Here is a 19,410-nt window from a genome sequence, read left to right on the forward strand (position 1 = left end):
AATAAGTCAATGTGCATTAATACGTCACATACTGTGGAATTTATAAATTACATATATACATACATATGATCACGTCTATAACCCTTGCGGGGTAGACAGAGCCAACAGTCTTGAAAAGACTGAATGGCCACGTTCAGCTATTTGGCTTAATGATAGAATTGAGATCTAAATAGTGACAGGTTGCTAGCCCATCGCCTAAAAAAAGAATTTTTAAGCCTATCCCTATAGTCGCCTTTTACGACATCCATGGGAAAGAGATGAAGTGGTCCTATTCTTTTTTGTATTGGTGCCGGGAACCACACGGCACAAAATAATAAGTCAATGTGCATTAATACGTCACATACTGTGGAATTCATAAATTAACGAATTACTTTTGACCATTGAAATATTTACTCCATTTATAACATAGTGTGGGCAGGGCACCCCTAGAACCTTCTTATTTAGCACAATTGCAGAATGCAATAGATGTTCTCATTAGCATACTTGTATTATTAATATCAGTATATAAACTGTTGACAGCAATTCAGTATTAGCATAACAATTTTCTCAAACAGATCATTCAAAATGGCTTGCATAAGAGCGGTGATATTCAGCTGCTTAGCACTGGTAAGTGACCATATTTTCATTATTGAGACCACAATTATTTTATTACATGCGCAGGTTCCTGACTAGAAACCTGCGAATGTAATAAAATAATTAAAAAAAAAACCAAAATCTAGGTAAATTAGACTTAATTTACCTAGATTTTGGGGGTTTATTTTTTTCATTAAATAAAGTATCGTAGAGCTTGTATACCGAAACACAAGTCTTGAATTTACTCTGAAGCGAGTTTAATCTGTGTAATTTATCCCGTTTATATTTATAACTCTTGTCCTAATAATGATGATTTAATTTAAATACTATCCATTCCTGTGTATGTATGAAGCCAGATTAAGAGACAAGACAAATAAATACTGTACCTTAGCAGTTAGATAAATGTTTAATACTTTTACTAGGTAGTACTTGTCTCTGCGTATAATTCCCCTGTTGCTATTTGTCTTTAGTTTTATTACCAGTGTTTACGATCTATGAGGTGGATAACAGCTTAACGACAGCAAGGCTATAAAAACGAGTTTAACAGTACTCAAAAACTTTTCTATAAAACTTTTTATGAAGCATTTGATAAATTACATTTGCAGATTAAATATTAATCCACCTACACCTGAAGCTGAATATCTCTCATCCACATTTCCTATCTATACCATAGCCATGGTAGGATTTGAATCTTTGCTTAATTAAACCAAAATAATCCATCCTCCTATTAACCTGGCCGGGGACCGAACCCGCCGATCGCCATCATCCATTATAAACTTGTCATTGACATATTTCATTGTTGTTTCTTTTGTTTTGTTTCAGACAACTTTAAGCCAAGCATTAGGCACGGATGATTTTCCAAAGTTTAACATTTCGGAACTGGAACTGCCTGAAATGCCAAAATCGGGATTCCCATCAAATCCAATGAGTATGTTCATGTACTCCCTAGATGGATTAGATCGATCTAAACGACAATCCGGATCAGGAACTGACGAAGAAGAAACCCAAGGCGAAAGTCCTACTTTAGCTAACTGCAACACAACGCAGGTAGGTAAACGAACAAGAATAGAATAGATTTTTTTTCAAAATTGGATACCAGGTATCACTTATTGACATCGCATCACTTAAATGTAATTATAACTACTACCGCTTCCAAAGCGCATGTGTAGCAAGTTAAATGTAATAAAAGGTGATGCTCACTGCTTGACTAACTGACTGATTGACAGACATATAAAGGAACAGCCCATTCCGCAGCAAAAAAAATTCGAGGCGTATATGTTGAAGTATGTCCCTTATGTAGTGAGTTCCATTCAGTAGATAAATATTACACACACAAACATTCGCATTTATAATATAAGTGTGTTGGCTAAAAAAGCAGCTATTTATTAAATTCTGCCTTTTATCTTTAATACTCAAATATTCACTTAAAAACTTAATAAAACTCAACTTTATATTTTCAGATTACTTCAATTTGTTTAAACTGTAAACAAGTTCTCATTTGTACGAAAAACTTTGGCTTTATAAAAAAGTGCGTTGGTAGCCACCAATTCTGTAACGGAGGGTCATGCTCAAGTCAACAGCCCATCGATTGTACCTATAATTAGTAAGATTCATAACTATAATTCTGAACCAAAACACACGACAATATATTATTGTGTAAATTTCGTGATTATCTAGTCAAATATTGATCGTAGTCATCGATCTAAACTGTTAACTCATAAAAGTATGTATATCTTTTAAGATTGATGAGATGATATTAGTAATAAAACATGTGAGATTGGACCAAAACCTTTTATTTACAACCAACACCACATTAAGTTTACACATAGTAGGTACCTGTATAATAGATAGAGATAAGAACTACAGTATAATATTTAAAAATATTATTATCAGGCGCCATGGTCGCAAAAGTTTTTATTGTCCTCTTCATTAAAAGACACTACATTTTGAAAATATAAAATAGGTAGAATAAGAGTAAATTATCAAATTGATCCATCAGTTTTAAAGCTTAGAGTATATTTTTCAAATCTAAAATATTTAAAATTATTTGTCGAACACAGCTAATTCTAGTCAAATAAGAGACTTAAAGATATGTTTTTCAACGATTTTAAAATAAATTTGCCTAATTTATCACATCACATCTTTCATAGCCTTATCTGGAAGCCTGATGATTAACCAGCACTTAAGTTTTTCAAACCATCAATTCAACCATGAAAACAAATTTAAAAATGTAAGTTGATTGAATATAATGAGAGCTTAATAATTCGAATATTTAACTACTTATTTATATCCTCTACTAAAAGAGTTGATCTGAATGACCTATGTATTTGCGATTGACATCTTAATAAATGTATCTACAATTAATTTCTTAGACGATATCTGTCATGAGCTGGCCAAGTCGTTTACAAAATTGGGATCCCTTATATCCTAGAATTTTCTAATTTTATTTTTAATAGTCATCATAATATTAATGATTTTGAAATCACAACATATAACATCAATTGTAGAATTATTATCATTTAAGATATGATTATTGTCTACTTTAATTTCAGTATTCATATCCCCCATTACTTAAAAATATTCAAGAAAAATAAAGAATAGGTACATCAAGCTTTTCATTATTATGTAAAATCTTTCAACGTATTTTAAATCTCATTGGAAAATCCCGCAAAAATAACGATAATTCATCCTTCGGTACATTTACTTTATCACTTCACAGTTCATTTCACATTACTGTGTAACCTGGCTTCACCCAGGGGGCACCGGCACAGCTACTGATTCTTACGTCGACTCGGAAGGCTGCTGTTGCGGTAGGTCTTCCTGAGAAGAATATTGTCGACAGCCGGTAATAGAAGATACCTCTTCCCTGACGTGTGATACGGAACTTTCAAAGACCTAAAGTGGTAAAATTTGGGAACTTCTTTATTGGATTGCCAGCTGTTCTTAGTTAGAGCGTCGATGAAATTTGGTCGCGGGTAAGGTGCTGGGGGCAATGGGGGAGAGGATACGGTGGGGAGATCATTATTTAGTGGTCTGTGGAGGAGCCTTCCTGTCGGGTGCGAGTAAGAAGATACTGCCGACGACGATACGTCGGCGTCGTCTGGATCGACGTCAATTTCGGCACCAGGGATATATTTCCTGAGGACAATTCAAAAAACAATATTTTTATTATGTCTGGCATGGAATGGAATATTTCACTAACATTTTTCACCCTGAATTATTTTCAGTGGAATTAAAAAAATAAACAAATATAATATTTTACACACATACTTATATGTCTTAGTCTTTTTGTCTTAAAGACTTAAATTTAAATGTCTGACATACAAGTTTCGCACGGTATATATGTATATATTAAACTATAGATATACCGATAATTTTACAAGTAGGTAATATTATAATCGCGTCACATTTAATTACACCGTTTTACTCGAAGAAGAGTTGCTGAGCATACTTCATAAAGTAGTTTAAGCAATCATAATGGCGTAATATCAATACAAAAATATAATTAATAAGTTTCAAAGACAAAGAGCCGTGTTATCAGCGAAGCGGAACGGGAAAGGTCTTTCCGCCTTTTCCAGCCTAGCTCGCTGCGGGGACTATAACAAACAATATTACGTAGAACAACACATCCGGGAAGTTGGTGCGGGACTTGCTCGTGTACGCCTACGACTAATTTCTGTTTCAATCGGCATGTACTTCATCATCGAAATTAGATAGGTATATTAATACTTTGACGGTAAAATCGTACGAAAAGCTGAGTGAAATAAAAAAAAAAGAAAATATTTTTCTTACCTAATTCCGAAATTCTCGTCAGAGGAATGCTTCCTGAAAAACAAAACTTATATTATACATTGACTTGTATATTATTTCAAATTAGGAATTTGTTTACAGTAAATGAAAAGGTCTTAGAGGTCACCTCATTAATAATTTCATATTGATGTGTTTCCATATCCGATAAAAAAAAAAGTGTGAACAAAGTAAATAATTTGCTCCTCAATAACTTCGTAGGCATTTTGATTAGTACCTAAGACATTCTTATCTCAATTTCACACTCTGTGTTAGATACGACATGCTTTGTACATTTTTTTAACATCGTTCTACCAAAACTAGGTGTTGCACGTTGCATCTACACATCTACCAAAAACCGTGACATAGGTATGCTTACATAAATCTATAAGTGTAAATAGTCATATGCGGTTATCTTTAATAATTTCTATATGGTGCGTATACAAGTACATTTACAGTATTCAAAGCGCCCTAAATTAATCCCTCTATGAATGCACATATCACTCGATGTACGAGTTCATAATCCGTAATCCCCAATCTAATCCTAAACTGAAACATTTACCTACTCTAACATCCATCCATAACATTTATCAGTGATGCACTAAACATGTATCATGCCGCTATGGGTTTCCGTTAAAAACTAGGCGTTTTCCTAATCAAAAACACTAAAGCACATATTTCTTAATCTACACACACTAACACATGGATGCTAAAATATTACAAGACCTGTACAATTCTTGGCTGGGCAATAGCAATCTGGCTCTTCCAGATCTGCTATAACGACCTCCCGAAAACCTAAAGGACGGAAGCAAACCTAACCGAGCCAATGAACCGATATGACGCTTTTCAAAATTTTCACGTACATCGTTATCTTCATCTGTAACAGGTGTAATAAATTTCAATAAAGTTCAAGAGATTTTATTTAAAACCATCATAAGATCAAACTACTCACCGACAGAACGCTTATCATCATCATTTGTATTCTCAGTATTTTCTGGAACATTAATATCATTGTGATCCAAAACATCAGGCAAAGATAATATGTATCGTTTGTTTCTCACACTTCCCTCACTGGGTTCTATAAATACAGATCTGTAAAGGCCATGAACTGGCATTCCAATAATTCCTCTTTTGAAGTTTAAATTATTTTCCATATCAGCTGCACTGGGTTCAAGTTGCAAGGCCCAAGCAGGATCACTTTTCTTAAAAACTTGTGACAAAGGTGGCATCATATCAGGATTAATAGACTGTTGGAAGTCGTACATTTCATTAAAGTCGAATGGCCCATCTATTTCTGATAGAGGGGGAATGGGGTTTTGATAAAATGGGAAATAATATTCGTCACCACCAATCTCATCTTTCTTGTGAATCATTCCATTACGAGCCAACGAAGCTAGATTGCGCTTGTCATTTGGTTGATTGTACTGTCCTCTGCCCGCGCGATATCCATCCCTGGCTAAAGCTTGAATATTCCTCTTCATTGCGGCATAACTTCTAAGACGTGCAATGGAAGCTACATTCCTTTTTTCGTGAGATTCGTCATCGTCTTGTTCTTGTTTATCAGTTTCGTCGTACGGCGATCGGAACGTAGGCAATTGGCCATTTTTCGCAAGAGTCGAGATGCTCCTTTTATAACCAGGCATGGAATGCTTGAGATACCCATCTCGAGCTAAAGCTGCTATATTCCTTCTAGGAAACGTTGGCCATTGATTCAAATCACTTGGCATACCCATCACCTTAATAGAAATAAAACGTATTAAAAGATGACGAACACTAAGGAATTCCTACCTAAATACAAAATAAAGATAAGTAATAATACTTACTTGTCCAAAATAGCTGGAAAACGTGACTGCCAGAGCCCCAAGCAATAAAAAGTAACCATGGTGCCGGCCAATATTTAATCTGCTGTTGTTTCTCATCTAAAAGTAAATAATTTAGCGTCACACATTTCTCTTTTGAATATACATATATAGATAATACCTTTATGTTATAGATATCTATACACGATTCATGAACTATGAATACGCGCGTCTTACAAACATTAATTTTTGCCGTCTATCCCGTTCTCATAGGAATTACCAAACTTTAATTGTACCAATTTTTATGAAAATCAATTCAGTAGTACAACTGTGGAGAGGTAACAAACTTTATTCCGCATTTATATACCTATTAGTCGTGATAAGAATTGTATATAAACGATAAATTACACAGAATGAGCTAGCCCAAAAGTAATGAACTTGCCTTTTTCTGGTTATCATTAAAATGAATTGATTTAATTAATTAACGAAGTTGGAATTTAATAAACATTTTCCACATACGATATACATCGATTTTATACCACAAGAGTAAAGGAATCATTTAAATTATTAACTTAAGGTAAATCCAAAAAGTTAATTTAGACTCATAGAAATCGGGAAAATATATTCCGAACTTTAGACTGTTATGGAAACCTCGCTATAATTGGCTGTCTGGAGTTTGGACTACGGGATAATAGCATTGTTAAGCTCGAATATCCATTGACACATCCAATAATAGTGTGTCACAGAAACGGATATAAGGCTGGCATATTCAATTACCCACGGAAATATGGAAGGGCTTAGTGGCTTCCAGCAACCTAATCGATGTTTACTTTTCAATATGGATAAGACTAAGTAAGCTTGAGACTTGTGGGGACACTGACTCAACGATACAATGTCTTATAATATACATCCAAGAGCCAGACCAATCAGAAAATGTGTATTTTTCTTCAGGGCTTGGTCGGAACTCGAACCAGAAACCTTGTGTATCAAAGACAAGCCCACTACCGCTACGCCACAGATAAAAGCTATCATTAAAAATAGCGGCTACGGCGTAGCAAATGCTACGGCCTAAGTTATAAGGACAAGACTCTAAAGTGCACTAAAATGTATTTTTTTTAATTTAGGTTCTTTTAAAATTAATTCATTGTTTCGAAGCATCATTTTATTGTGATACTACAATAAGCTTTATTTTTAATATAAATAAATATTTGTTAATATAAAAAATATAAAAAAATAGAGTAACTTAGCTCCACCCAAAACCTCGCGTCGCAGAATATAATTACATTATATTCTGTGTCGCGAGACTAATGCAAGAACAAGTTCGAAGATGTTCCCGCGACACAATCTGAAGGCTTACAAAGGAAATGAGAGTGTAAACAACCAAAAGCCTGAGTGACACCGCAGGAAACGACGCTGGAGTCGCTCGCTTCTTTGTTCACTCCAGTTGATATGATAAATTCACTTTTCATATAATTTTCACACGGTACCTACTGTTACTTTGTTTTTCAAAGTAACAAAAGGGTTTTTATTAAAAACGCTTTATTTCAAGTAATTTCCTATAGTGTAAAAGAGTTAGTGTTGTAAATATGTTTTCCAGATTGCGTTCAACTTACGTTCGGCATTGCAATATACATAGCAGGAACAGTAATATAATAAAGAACATTATTTTCAATATTATTTTTGATGCGCATGGTTTTCCAAATAATTGGCTCGACATAAACTAGTTCTAGCTCCCCTCGTTCCAGCCACGGAACCGTGTAAATAAAAATTTAATACTAGTGCGGTATTTTTTTAAAGTTTTAATTTATTAAATGATGACATATTTAGTTTATTTTTTTACGTTACGTCATAAAAAGCAGGTCGAAAAAATTAGGGGCTTTTTGAAATAATTAGACGATAAAGGTCCAGTGTAGGGCGGGTCGGGAGTCTCGGGAGTAAAATAAATGGAAGACGAATTCCACATATAGAAAACGATATTTCGATACATTTGATCAGGTGGAGTGTTCACTAAATTGTGCTATGAAATTATCTGTCTATGTATTAGTAATTTCCTGTCTCAAGCCCTTCTTTTTATGTAGTTTTTGGAATAAATTGTTACAATATTTTTGGATGAAATAAAACGGATGAAATATTTTTGTCTTATAAAAGCACTTTCATCTCATCAGCTGTTTTCAGTGCTACCTTCTAATTATTATTTAATTCTTGAATAAATTACTATTATAAAATTACAGTCAAAGTTTAAGTTCAATAATAATTAATCAAAATGTGTGTGTGTCTTCACTGTGAAAATATTTTAATCAATTTAAGTGCAGCATGATGTTGGCAAGTTGTTTCTTTTAATATTGAAGAAAACATTTACTTATTTATATTATTATAATAAATAGAGTACCTGTGCCGTATGTCACATGAACAGCAATTCAGCTTTATAAAACAACTACTTACTTTGAAGGCCCAGCACCGCGCACTCAGAAAGTTAACTAAGTTTCCAACTTTAGAAGACTCTTCGGTTTGAAGAGTAGGCTCCAACTTGGTGAGAATGAAACTTTGCCGGCTACCTCCTGCTTTTTATACTGCCGTGATATAAGCACGCATGCGCAGGACGCTAAGGGAGGAGCTTACCATTACCTATGCACTTTAATTGACCTGTAGACCATATGAGAATTATTTTTCAGGGTCAACAATAAAAATTCTTGAATAAACCAATTTAACTTTCCATCAAATCTCAATATGAAATAAATTATTGGTACTCGTACATGCAAAAGTAAGGATTTTTAACTTATCACGTAAAACAAATATTTTTGAAGCAATCATTAGAATAACAGATTGGCAATAAATACATAGGTACCTATGCAAGTGAATCAGCAGAGAAACGCTAGTAATTATATAAAACAAAAGTAAATTTATTTATTCCCTCTTCACGCTTTAGGTAAACGTGTACTACTGAGTTAGCAGAATCTTCTTGAATATTTTCTTACTTACCTATACATATTTTGGAAAACGTGCTCGGAAAAAGTACGATTCCAATCATAATTACCTACCTCAAATAACTAGATACTTAGCAAGCGACGTTACTGTAGTGAACATACATTCATAATGATAGAATAAACAGTAACAGCCGTTATTACACTTTCCTTTTACAAAATATGTTTATACAACTATTGTGTAAGATACATAATTATGTGCATATTTGATTTAATTATTAAGATTTGTGATGACCTCAGCTGTATTTGTATTGGAAATTCAAATGATACCTTTTCCCCACGGTCGAGAAGGGTTAAAGGGCAACGAGACATTTGGGGACATCGCATTCGCATACTGATTGGAAGCCCAGGGACGCTCGGGTTTCTGTCGCCCCTTGATTTACACGAGCTTCTTGAATTTCAACCGACGATAATTCTTCGAAACTACTACTTAAATCGTTTGCTTACAACACTATGCAGGTTTGGTAGCAAAGAAGAAATAAAGTGTATGCTAGTTGCTCCATCAAGAGAATATGTACTTACATTTGATATTCTATTCTTATAGCCGATGTGCTAGCAAACTATCACTTTCTCTGTATCTGATCACAGAATTTCATTTTCATCGGGTTTTGTTAATGGCGGCTCTGACTACCCCGTTACTACCCCTCAATATAAAACAAGAAAAACGAGCATACGAATACCTACATATGTCTAATTACACACGCACAGACCAAATCGCTAGGTCCAGAGTTTACAAATTAGCGTAGATAATGTGGTTCAAGAAATTTTATAAAAATAAACAAAATCAAATATTAAATAATTTATTGGTAAATAGATCCTATATCTTATTCCCTGTAGGCACTGTTTGAGTCGCATTCAGCAATTCCTCTTCATGCTTGATCTTGCACTTTGTGGTAGGGATATCTGAGCAGATCCCGTTGTTGCAGTAGGGTCGACGACCGTAGCACAGAGCAAGGAGGCCCACGTTGCCGAGCATGCAGTGCATGGCTTCCCCGCAAGAATAGCATGTATAGCCTCTCTGGAATTATAATAGAAAAATAGATAATCAAATATTTGAAAAGAATAAGTGTTATGGATTAAACCCATATTTCATAATAGCACAGAAACATCGTGGACATATTCCTCGTGTTATAAGTAGATACGTCTTTAAGGGTAGGCAGTCAACAGCCTTCAAAAGACTTGAAAAACGTTCAGCTGGATGGCTCAATGATTAAATTAAAAACCAGATAGTGACTTGTCAATGGTGATAGATTATGTCGCGTAAGCCCTTGATTGACTTGCACAATTAACAGGAGAATGCAATACAAGAAGCAGCCGACATACAATTAATACCGAAGTATTATTATCCTGGCATGGCAAATCTCGTGCTGGCAGAAATGAGTGTTACCTATTTACCTCAAACATGGAATCGCAAGAAGTTGGGATCCAATAAACTACTCTGGATTCCGGATCGGACGGTTTGCCAGCGTCATTGGGTTCAGACGACGCGACTTCAAAACGTGAGGGCACCTTCCGTTCATAATCCTCTGTGGCTAGTGTTGCAGTTAAACCCTGGAAAAACATAAAAAATGTAAAACAAATAATAAACTAAGGTGAAAAACGCATTTTTCAAATTATTCAAAAAAAAAGAAACGCGAACTAAGTAAGGTAGGTAGTTATTAAATCAAAAGATTGCCAGTTAATATTCAACAACAAAGAAAATTTGAAACATTTAACAACAGCAATGGCTACAAAAAAAATTTAAAATTAAAGTACATCTATTTATTAATTTAATACAAATTTGAATATGTACTTACCAAAACTATGAGGAAAGTATACATTGTGTAATACATTTTGAAGTCTTCCAACAAGTGCATTGCGTGTGATTGAATCGCGTTTGTATTGTATCCGTTTATATAGGACGGAAAATATGCAAAATTATTTATGCACGGTCGTTTGGGACTTTCTATGCCGTGACATTAGTTTTCGGTTAATTTCCTTAAAACCTTCACAAAACTGAAATATCTCCAGCACACCAGGCCCCTATTGAAGATGGTCCCCGCACAGTTCTAAAGCCCAATAGACCGATGGTGTTACTCATTATTAGATCTAGTGATGTCTGCTCTGCTGATTGACCATTGTCGTGATAATCACCACCACCGATCAGACAGACCACTTGTGGAGGCGTATTCGCGATTGTGGACAAGGCAAAAGGCTTTGTCAAGAGAGCTCAATTTTGCCCTTTTTCTCTCTCTCACTCAGTTTTACCAAAAATTTAGAAAAAGAGTTACCATCTGTACCACATTACAAACCGAAGTTAAATAAATGCAGTAATGACAAAAATTCTACTCCATTTTTTAGACCTAAAGATTAAGAAGCTCAAGACTTGTGTTATGGGCTACAAACCTAACCAAACGATGCTATTATTTATGTTTTATAATAAAAAATACTTATGTAGATAAACTATAAACATCTAAAACCCAAGATTATTTCCGTCATCACATGACCAGGGATTGAAACCGGGGTGTGTTTAGAGGAAAGAAAAACCACTGCGCCAAACAGTTATTATAAAAAGCAATAATTTTTCAAGTTATATCAAAGTCAGAGTCAGCAGTTCATCGTAATATTGACACAAAACTATTATTAACGGATATTTGCTCAATGGAAAAACAAGCGATAAAACCACTCTGCATGAAATTTTATGCGCAACTAATAATACGAACGTAATATACTTGTAGTTGACGTCTTGTAACTAACAATTTTAATAATAAATGTGTCATTATCCTTTAACAGTCGATACTAGGTGTATATTTAGCCACTTACCATTAGGTAAGATGAAAGACAAATGCCTAATCCAATATATAAAAAAAAATATCTATATTTATATCCTTTTAACATTTCCTGAAAACATGTCAAATAAAATGCATAATTTATCTTTAATAATTTAAATCTACGATCGACTTGAATAAGATCTAACTTACAATAAAAAAGATGGAAATAAAACCCATGTTAAAATATAAGAAACAGTATATTAAAAAGAATATCATTTGTATCTATAGGACGGATTTCATTGATTTCAAAAGATCTACTTAATTATAAAAAAATGGTTCACAATTGTTACAGTAAGAAAAGTACAAAATTATTCTTATTGCTATATATATACATTTTCGTCCCGCATGTCAATTCTGCTATTTTATTTTAATCCGAAACGGATCTGAAACGCATTGATTACAACTTATGGTATTCTACTAACAATTTGTCATAACGAAGCCGTAACGCATTGGTTACGAAAACCGAAACGGTTTGGTTGTCGTATTCTGCTAAAGGACACGTAACCTTCCGTTTGCCGTTCGGCTATTATTTCGTATTCTGATAAGTTTTTGACAGTTGGTCCGGCCGAAACGCAACGGTTCTGCATTGGTTGAATTGTCCAAAGTTACAGTTTTGCATCGGCAGCAAATAACCAACCGCTTCCGTTTCATTTGCGTTTCAGCTATCAGCGTAAAGTTACTGGAATACCGTTTGACAATATAAACGCAACTGTAACCAAGCTGAAACGCATCCGAACTGTTTCGGTTAACAAATAGCAGAATTGGCCTGCAGCACGTCACATGTACCAGTGACAGAACATCGCATTGTTGTTTTAAAAGCGTTTGTCCGGCAAATTCACAAATTAAAATCAAGCTATACCTTAAGCCTTAATTATAAAAAATCCATTTCATATTTTTTTAAATTTCTTAATGTCAAGAAGAAAGTTTACATTAAAACATTCATATTTACCGCATTGTGAAACGTTAGAGCATCGTATTTTTCACAAACTGGTTTCAAACTGCATAGACCTTAAACTACTAAGTCTACTTTCCACCCGATTTAAATCTTCAATCCTTTCCAACGTAGTCACACTGGACGGCTGTGAAACACTTGAAGAATTTGTACTTCCACTATTATTAAAAGGCTCTTCCACTACACTGGCATTCACTGGAATATTCCAGATTCTTTTGGAAATTGTATTTTGATTGTTTATGCTCAATGTGAGAACATTCTTTGCAAGCTGCTTTTCCATATTGCGTGTCAAGTTGGGGTTAGTTGGAGATATCATATGCGATAGATTGTCGATTTCGTTGAGAACATCTGAAACGGAGAGTATTGTGTTTGATTAACAAAATTTTCAATGTTAATTAAGAAAAGATCTTACTCTTACTATTGGAATCTAAATTCCATCACAAAGCCATACAACTAAATGTGGACCTTCAATCTTTGCGATACTGTTAGCTCTTTCTACCTCCTAAGGGATAAAGGCATGATGAATTTATGTATCTTACAAGGACTTTAAATGGAATTTAATAACTTAAAATTTAAGATGCTATTTTTTCAAAACGGTAATTATAAATTTATAATTTCACTTTGTGTATTGACTGACAACTTTGAAATCAATAATGAAGATCATCATTGTTACTGTTATATATTGTTCCTGCTGTTCAAAATAAAGGTGATTTCTTACCTGTAATTTGTAAACTCATTGTCTCATCCATAATGCTTTCTTTCTCTTTATTTATTGTTTTTTCGTTAAATTCCTTTTCAGTCACTTTGGAGTACGGCAGTTTGCTACTCAGCACTGCTCTTCGTAAAGACGACCGAGTTTTCGTCGGTGAATACTTATACAAAATAGATGTTTCGCAAAACCGAATCACATTTGTACTGACATAAGGTTTATTCTCATTCGGATGGTTATCGTACGCTTCTACTAATTCATCTAATTTCACAGAGAAACTCAATTCCTCGCATTTTTTTACTTTCAAATGCTTCGTCAACTTCAATAGTGGGATTTTGTTTGTTGATGACCTTACATTGGAGGTTCTAGCGAAAATACTCCTTGATGCGTCATTTACAGGCTTTCTTGGAGTATTTACGTACGTGTTTGGGTTTATAACGTGGACTGTACGAGTAACGTTGTTCACTATCGGCTCGTTTTCGCAAAGTTCAAATAAATGGTCTTCGTTCTCTTTCGGATGGAGTAGTTCATTGATTCTGGTTACAAGGGTGTATAGAAGTTTCAATCGTTTGAGTAATTTGTCAATTGAAGCGTTATTATTCTTTACTGGCTTGACTTGGTAAATGTAGTCTTCTCCATTGGCAAGCAGGTTGCTGACGATTTTACATTCGTGTTGAACTGAAAATTGAAATTAGGTGTTAATAATTTCACTATATTCAGGATATACTAGACTTTAGCCAAGATTTCATTACCAAAGGTATAGTATAAAATAGAAGTAGTCCATAAAAAAATTGATGGATTGTTATCAGTAGTGGAACAAACAAAAAGAAAGAGAAAAACGATGTATGCACTGAGGACACAAAAGCGACGATAAAGTTTTCTCACCTTTGTTCAAATCAGCCAACAGAGGCAACAACACGTCTTGTTGAATCAAAGCATCAGGTTCGCAGTTGTTGTAGACAGCGAAGAAGTCGTGAACTGTGCAGCCTATGTTTATAACTGTGCATACATTATTGTTTACATAAGATTTATCTTTGAGGAGCTCAAGGAGTATTGGGTGCATCATTGTCTTTGCTTTCTGAAAGAATAAGTACTTCTTAAAAATCAGTATTCAATATATGACATAAGTAAATTTAACAAGTTGATTTGTTATAGATTTCTGTGAAGCATTTAAGTAATATTTATTTTTTTATGTAGGTAAAGTCTTGGTAGTTATTTTTTCTGCGAATTTTGTCAGAAAAAGAGTGTGCTTGTTCTATTTTGTGGAAACATTTCTTATCCAAATGTTCACCATTCACGTCTACACCCCTTATCTTACCCCTTATTAAGGGGGTATGCTTCACATTTGAAGGCATGATCGGCAGTTTTGGAGTATCGGGTGTCACCTTGAATACTTACCCCTTACTCTGTTTAGCAAAGTAAGGCGGTTCACTGCTCACACTGTTCGGCCAACATTCAGCTGGATAATTTGGTGATGGAAGCGAGCTTCCATCGTAATATAATTTAAAACAAACAGCACCAAAATTTAAAAGTAAAAATACCTCAGCAAAGGCAGCAGGGTCCACAATTAAAAACACATTATTTTTAATCTCTTGTACTTCCTGATTCCAGATATTCATCAACAAGGTTGCATGGTGGCTGTTTGGAGACATCATGACTGCAGGAACCAAATGTGGGTCTAAAGCCTCCAAACTGGAGAGTCCACTACGCAAGGATAATATTCCTGTAATATTTGAAAAGAAAAATAAAATAAGTATGCATTGTGTTTCACATGTTTTTTTAAGTATTTTTTGTCCCTATTTTACTCTAAATGAAATTACAATAATGTATTGACTAAAAATGCAACTCAGTTATACCTGTAAAAATTGTGTAGATTTTTATAATGACCGCCTACTTGTCACGCACCCATAGATTTTTGATGCAATTATAAAATGCTTTTATCTGTTAGTCGCCTTCTAGGATATTCATTAAAAAAACGAAGTTATGTACTCACTAATAAAATAAGATAGTTCTAATTAAGTATGCCTAATGTAACACTATTTCCCTTTATAGGTTTCTTTATAGTAGTCACTAACTATATTTCACTAAAATTAAAAACAAAATTAACATACTACTTTGATCTGAAGAACACGAAACAGCGAATGATCCAATTTGAAGCAGCCTTTCATTGTACATATCAAACTCCGTGAGAACTGGACATTCTTCCATTTCAACAACACATTTTGAACATTTTTCTTTTCCTTCAAAATGCTCTTTCAGGACTTCCACAGGTGATTTACTACAACTAAAACAGTGCACTAACAACGCCAGTAAAGCTGTGTTTGTGTTTGTCTCAAGTACATAAAGGACATCTTTTAAAACGTCAATCAATATGTTCACATTTGAAGGCATGATTGGCAGTTTTAGAGTATCGGGTGTCACCTTGAATACTGAATTTGTATTTTCCGAAATCAGCTCACTTATCAAAGCCTTGGTTTCCCGGAGTACCTGCAATTAAGAAAAAATCAAATACATCAATATACACAATATTTTTTTAAATTGATTATTTTCTCTTCAAAAAGTTTCTGTTAATACTTGCCTCAGGCTGCTATTTCATAGGAATCATACCAAGGAAAATTATTGCTCTAACAGTTTCAATTCACCTGTGTCGATATTCATGAAAGTCCAGTAGTTTCAAGATTCTTTATAATGTATTAAATGATGTTAAACAAAATCAAATTGTATGTTTTTAAATGTTTAGCAACATCATACTTACAACTTGGCATCTTGCTTTAATAACATGCTGGTCACAAGGTAGACAATATCTACAAAGTGTCATAGCTGACACTAGCAGCTCATCAACACATGTATGAAGTTCTGTCACACATTCAATCATCTGAAAACAGAGAACATATTTAACTTTAACTTGTTTTAATCTTCTTTTAGGAGATGAGCTAGCAATGTGGCTTTATTTTCATCTCAATTCCATAATTGTGGCCTTTCAGTATTTTCAGAAATTGTTTACTCTGTCTACCACTGAAAGGTATAAAGAAGAGATTAATATACATTACACAAACTTACCTTGTATTTTAAAGAATTAATTTCTCTATTACACTAAAATAATAGCTTAGTAAAGAATAATAAAATTAAAACGAAAATTAGTATATATGGAGCTGCAATTTGACAAATAACAACCAGTAGAATAAGTGCAGTGCAAGAAAGTTGGTGCACACATATAAACACATCTTTATCATTTACACTAACTAACTGAGTTATATTGTAATAGTGAAAGTTGGTGCCACTCAACTAAATTCCCTAATATTTGTTGAACCTTCAATAATATATTGCCAATAAGTATAGTTTCTAGTGTTACCACTAGGAATGCTCAAGATTGTTCACAGATGACAACAAAATAAAAAGAAATGTTTTCATTATTATGGGATATTTCACAATAAAAGTTTTATATCTATTTAGTATTGTAATACATATTAAGATCCATTTTCGCAAAAATAGATGAATTTGTTTAAGACACTTTTAGCAGGATCATGAGTCTAAAGATAGTATGTTCAACATACTTTCTAGCCCACAACCAAAAGATTGAAACTCACTTCATCTTTCCACTGTTGATAAAATTGGACATTATCTTTATAATCTGTCCTGTAAATGCCTTGAGACAACTTTGCAAGAACCTCAAAAGTATTGTCTATCCAATTCACAAAGTACATTGGAGTTGTAAATATAGATTCCTCTGCATTATTTGACCTCAGACTTTCACTAGTAGCCTGAGTCAGGTGGCTATCAATTGTCAGTAGCCTGTTGATGCACCATGCCATCCTTTCAAGTGCAAACTGCCGACTCTCCTGGAAAATTAAATTGGTAGCAATTAATACCAAGATAGTAGCGTCTTCCCCATAAATGCGAAAGTTAGTAAGGTGTATGTTTATTATTTAATTCACACAAAAACTACTGAAGGAATTTTCATGGAACTTTGCAGTGATATAGTTTAAACATTGCAATAAAATAATAAGTTAAAATTTAAAGAGATTCAAGGCAGATAAGTATGTACGGTAGTTATTTACACTTTTATTAATAATGTTAATAAAGTTGTATTTTGCTTACCTGAAGAAGAACACAATCATCATTTTCTATTTTAAAAATATCAACTAAATTTAATATAATCTTTTTTATTTGATTGCAACACAAATAATATACATCCCGTATTTTTCTTTTCTCTTCATTATCGCAATCTTCGTTAATATATTTCAGTTTGCTACGAATTTTAGTAGACAATGGGTAGATTTCGGATAATAATAATTTCTGTAACAAAATGATGAAATTCGCAATGTAGACCCAATGTAATACTCAATAATGTAGTCGAATTTTAGTAATAGTAAGCTATGAAACAACCATTGATGTGAAACGAAGTGAACTTAACATTCAATTTACTTACAATTATAAACTGTAAAGCCACCCGAGGTTCATCTGGAACTTGAGATATTGTCAAAGAAAACTTGCTGGTCATTTTTAATTATACATCAATGTACTTTTTTACCTTTAAGAGTTTCTCATTTCAAAGGTTTCTAAAATAAAAATGTAAAAAAGTCAACAAAAATTGTTTTGTTTCGTATCTTCCTTCAAACAAAATCAAAATTGTTTTCCGTTGCTTATTTTCCCGATAAGACAACAACGAACGAAACAGGAATAGGGATGATGATCAAGGATCGATTAAACAAGAATAAATTTTCAAGCCCAAACGATCAAATTTTTAAGTAGATATCCAGTGCTAAATCGATCCAAGAAATTGATGTTTCACCCTTAAAAATCATCATTTTAATTCGATTTTTACATACCAACATAACATATAATGACTTTTATATCTCTTGCGGGATAGACAGAGCCAACAGTCTTCAAAAGACTGAAGGCCACGTTTAGCTTTTTGGCTTATTGATACAATTGAAATTCAAATAGGTTGCTAGCCCATCGCCTTAAAGAAGAATCCCAAGTATATTAGCCTATCCCTTAGTCACCTTTTACGACATCCATGGGAAGGAGATAGAGTTGTCCTATTCTTTTTTTTATTGGTGCCGGGAACCACCGATTTTCTTTTTTGGAAAAAAAATCATAAAGTGATTTACAGTTAGTTACATGTATTTGTAATATTACGGTGTAGTCGATAATAGGGTTAAATTACTAAATACATGAATAAATCCATTGATTTGAAAATCGTTCTTTTTCGGAAAGAATCGTCATTACTAAACAAGAGCCAATGTCAATGTAAAAAAGCTTTTCCTATATTCTGTCTAATTAAGATTTTTTAATTCACCATTTGCCTGTTCTCACCTCAACCCTGTTCTATATACTCTACTCCGTGTACTTTGTTGTCCACCTGAGGGGTAAGTGCGAGTTTACTCGATCAAACGCGTCGAGTAAGTCACAAATTTGTATGGTATTGCATCAATGCCATCGCGTTACCACTAGGTGGGACTGATCAAGTCACATACAAATTCGCGTTTACATGCTCGACGCGTTTGATCGTGTAAAGTTCGCACTAATCCCTCTGTCCTTATATTGACCATGTACATATATTTTACTAATATAATCATATGTACCTAACTAAGTCATAATCAGAGATCGGAATAAGTAGATTGATTTTATGTACGGTACTTGCATCATGAATAACCATGGAAAGCATAACATGGCTAAGCCTCTTTTCCGGGATTCCATTTCAGTGCTTACGGGATTGAATTAAATATTATAAATTTATGGATTTTCAAAATGAAATGATGAAATTTTAAAAATTCTTTCACTGTCCGCCGCGTCC

General features: G+C 33.8%; 3 protein-coding genes across 4 annotated transcripts; all 3 read right to left on the reverse strand.

The window, feature by feature from the left end:
• Positions 1-3,270: 3,270 nt before the first annotated feature.
• On the reverse strand, positions 3,271-8,666 carry LOC106142225 (neuropeptide-like precursor 1). The gene is made up of 6 exons (XM_013343906.2): positions 8,601-8,666; positions 6,183-6,278; positions 5,312-6,095; positions 5,086-5,236; positions 4,366-4,398; positions 3,271-3,711 (listed from the first exon to the last, which is right to left on the reverse strand). Exons 2-6 carry the CDS (start codon positions 6,276-6,278, stop codon positions 3,345-3,347), a joined length of 1,431 nt encoding a protein of 476 aa, XP_013199360.2. The 5' UTR covers positions 8,601-8,666; the 3' UTR covers positions 3,271-3,344.
• Positions 8,667-9,956: 1,290 nt separating this feature from the next.
• On the reverse strand, positions 9,957-11,009 carry LOC132902747 (uncharacterized). The gene is made up of 3 exons (XM_060948977.1): positions 10,936-11,009; positions 10,535-10,690; positions 9,957-10,157 (listed from the first exon to the last, which is right to left on the reverse strand). The coding sequence occupies exons 1-3, from the start codon at positions 10,993-10,995 to the stop codon at positions 9,957-9,959; spliced, it is 417 nt and encodes a 138-aa protein (XP_060804960.1). The 5' UTR covers positions 10,996-11,009.
• Positions 11,010-12,680: 1,671 nt separating this feature from the next.
• LOC106142214 (serendipity locus protein alpha) lies at positions 12,681-19,057 on the reverse strand. Of its 2 annotated transcripts, none has more exons than XM_013343893.2 (9): positions 18,040-18,377; positions 17,709-17,906; positions 17,198-17,449; positions 16,366-16,485; positions 15,722-16,097; positions 15,152-15,333; positions 14,496-14,688; positions 13,620-14,288; positions 12,681-13,249 (listed from the first exon to the last, which is right to left on the reverse strand). In XM_013343893.2, the coding sequence occupies exons 1-9, from the start codon at positions 18,109-18,111 to the stop codon at positions 12,930-12,932; spliced, it is 2,382 nt and encodes a 793-aa protein (XP_013199347.2). In that variant the 5' UTR covers positions 18,112-18,377; the 3' UTR covers positions 12,681-12,929. The 2 variants fall into 2 exon arrangements, with proteins under 2 accessions (XP_013199347.2, XP_060804934.1); XM_060948951.1 differs by lacking the exon at positions 18,040-18,377 and adding an exon at positions 18,930-19,057 and having other exon boundaries at positions 12,682-13,249.
• Between the last annotated feature and the right edge of the window lie 353 nt (positions 19,058-19,410).

The sequence above is a fragment of the Amyelois transitella genome, chromosome 17 (assembly GCF_032362555.1).
Source record: "Amyelois transitella isolate CPQ chromosome 17, ilAmyTran1.1, whole genome shotgun sequence".
Classification (NCBI taxonomy): domain Eukaryota; kingdom Metazoa; phylum Arthropoda; class Insecta; order Lepidoptera; family Pyralidae; genus Amyelois; species Amyelois transitella.

Bases quoted from the DNA above. Each gene is read 5' to 3' on its own strand.
- LOC106142214 (XM_013343893.2), bottom strand. From the start codon at position 18,111: ATGACCAGCAAGTTTTCTTTGACAATATCTCAAGTTCCAGATGAACCT. The intron at 16,098-16,365 runs GTAAGTATGATG...TCTTAATTGCAG, and splicing joins TTAAAGCAAGATGCCAAGTT to GTACTCCGGGAAACCAAGGC. The intron at 14,289-14,495 runs GTGAGAAAACTT...TTCAATTTTCAG, and splicing joins GTTGGCTGATTTGAACAAAG to TTCAACACGAATGTAAAATC.
- LOC132902747 (XM_060948977.1), bottom strand. From the start codon at position 10,995: ATGCACTTGTTGGAAGACTTCAAAATGTATTACACAATGTATACTTTC. The intron at 10,691-10,935 runs GTAAGTACATAT...ATGTTTTTCCAG, and splicing joins ATACTTTCCTCATAGTTTTG to GGTTTAACTGCAACACTAGC. The intron at 10,158-10,534 runs GTAAATAGGTAA...TTATAATTCCAG, and splicing joins CTTGCGATTCCATGTTTGAG to AGAGGCTATACATGCTATTC.
- LOC106142225 (XM_013343906.2), bottom strand. From the start codon at position 6,278: ATGAGAAACAACAGCAGATTAAATATTGGCCGGCACCATGGTTACTTT. The intron at 5,237-5,311 runs GTGAGTAGTTTG...CACCTGTTACAG, and splicing joins TGATGATAAGCGTTCTGTCG to ATGAAGATAACGATGTACGT. The intron at 3,712-4,365 runs GTAAGAAAAATA...AATTGTCCTCAG, and splicing joins GACGAGAATTTCGGAATTAG to GAAATATATCCCTGGTGCCG.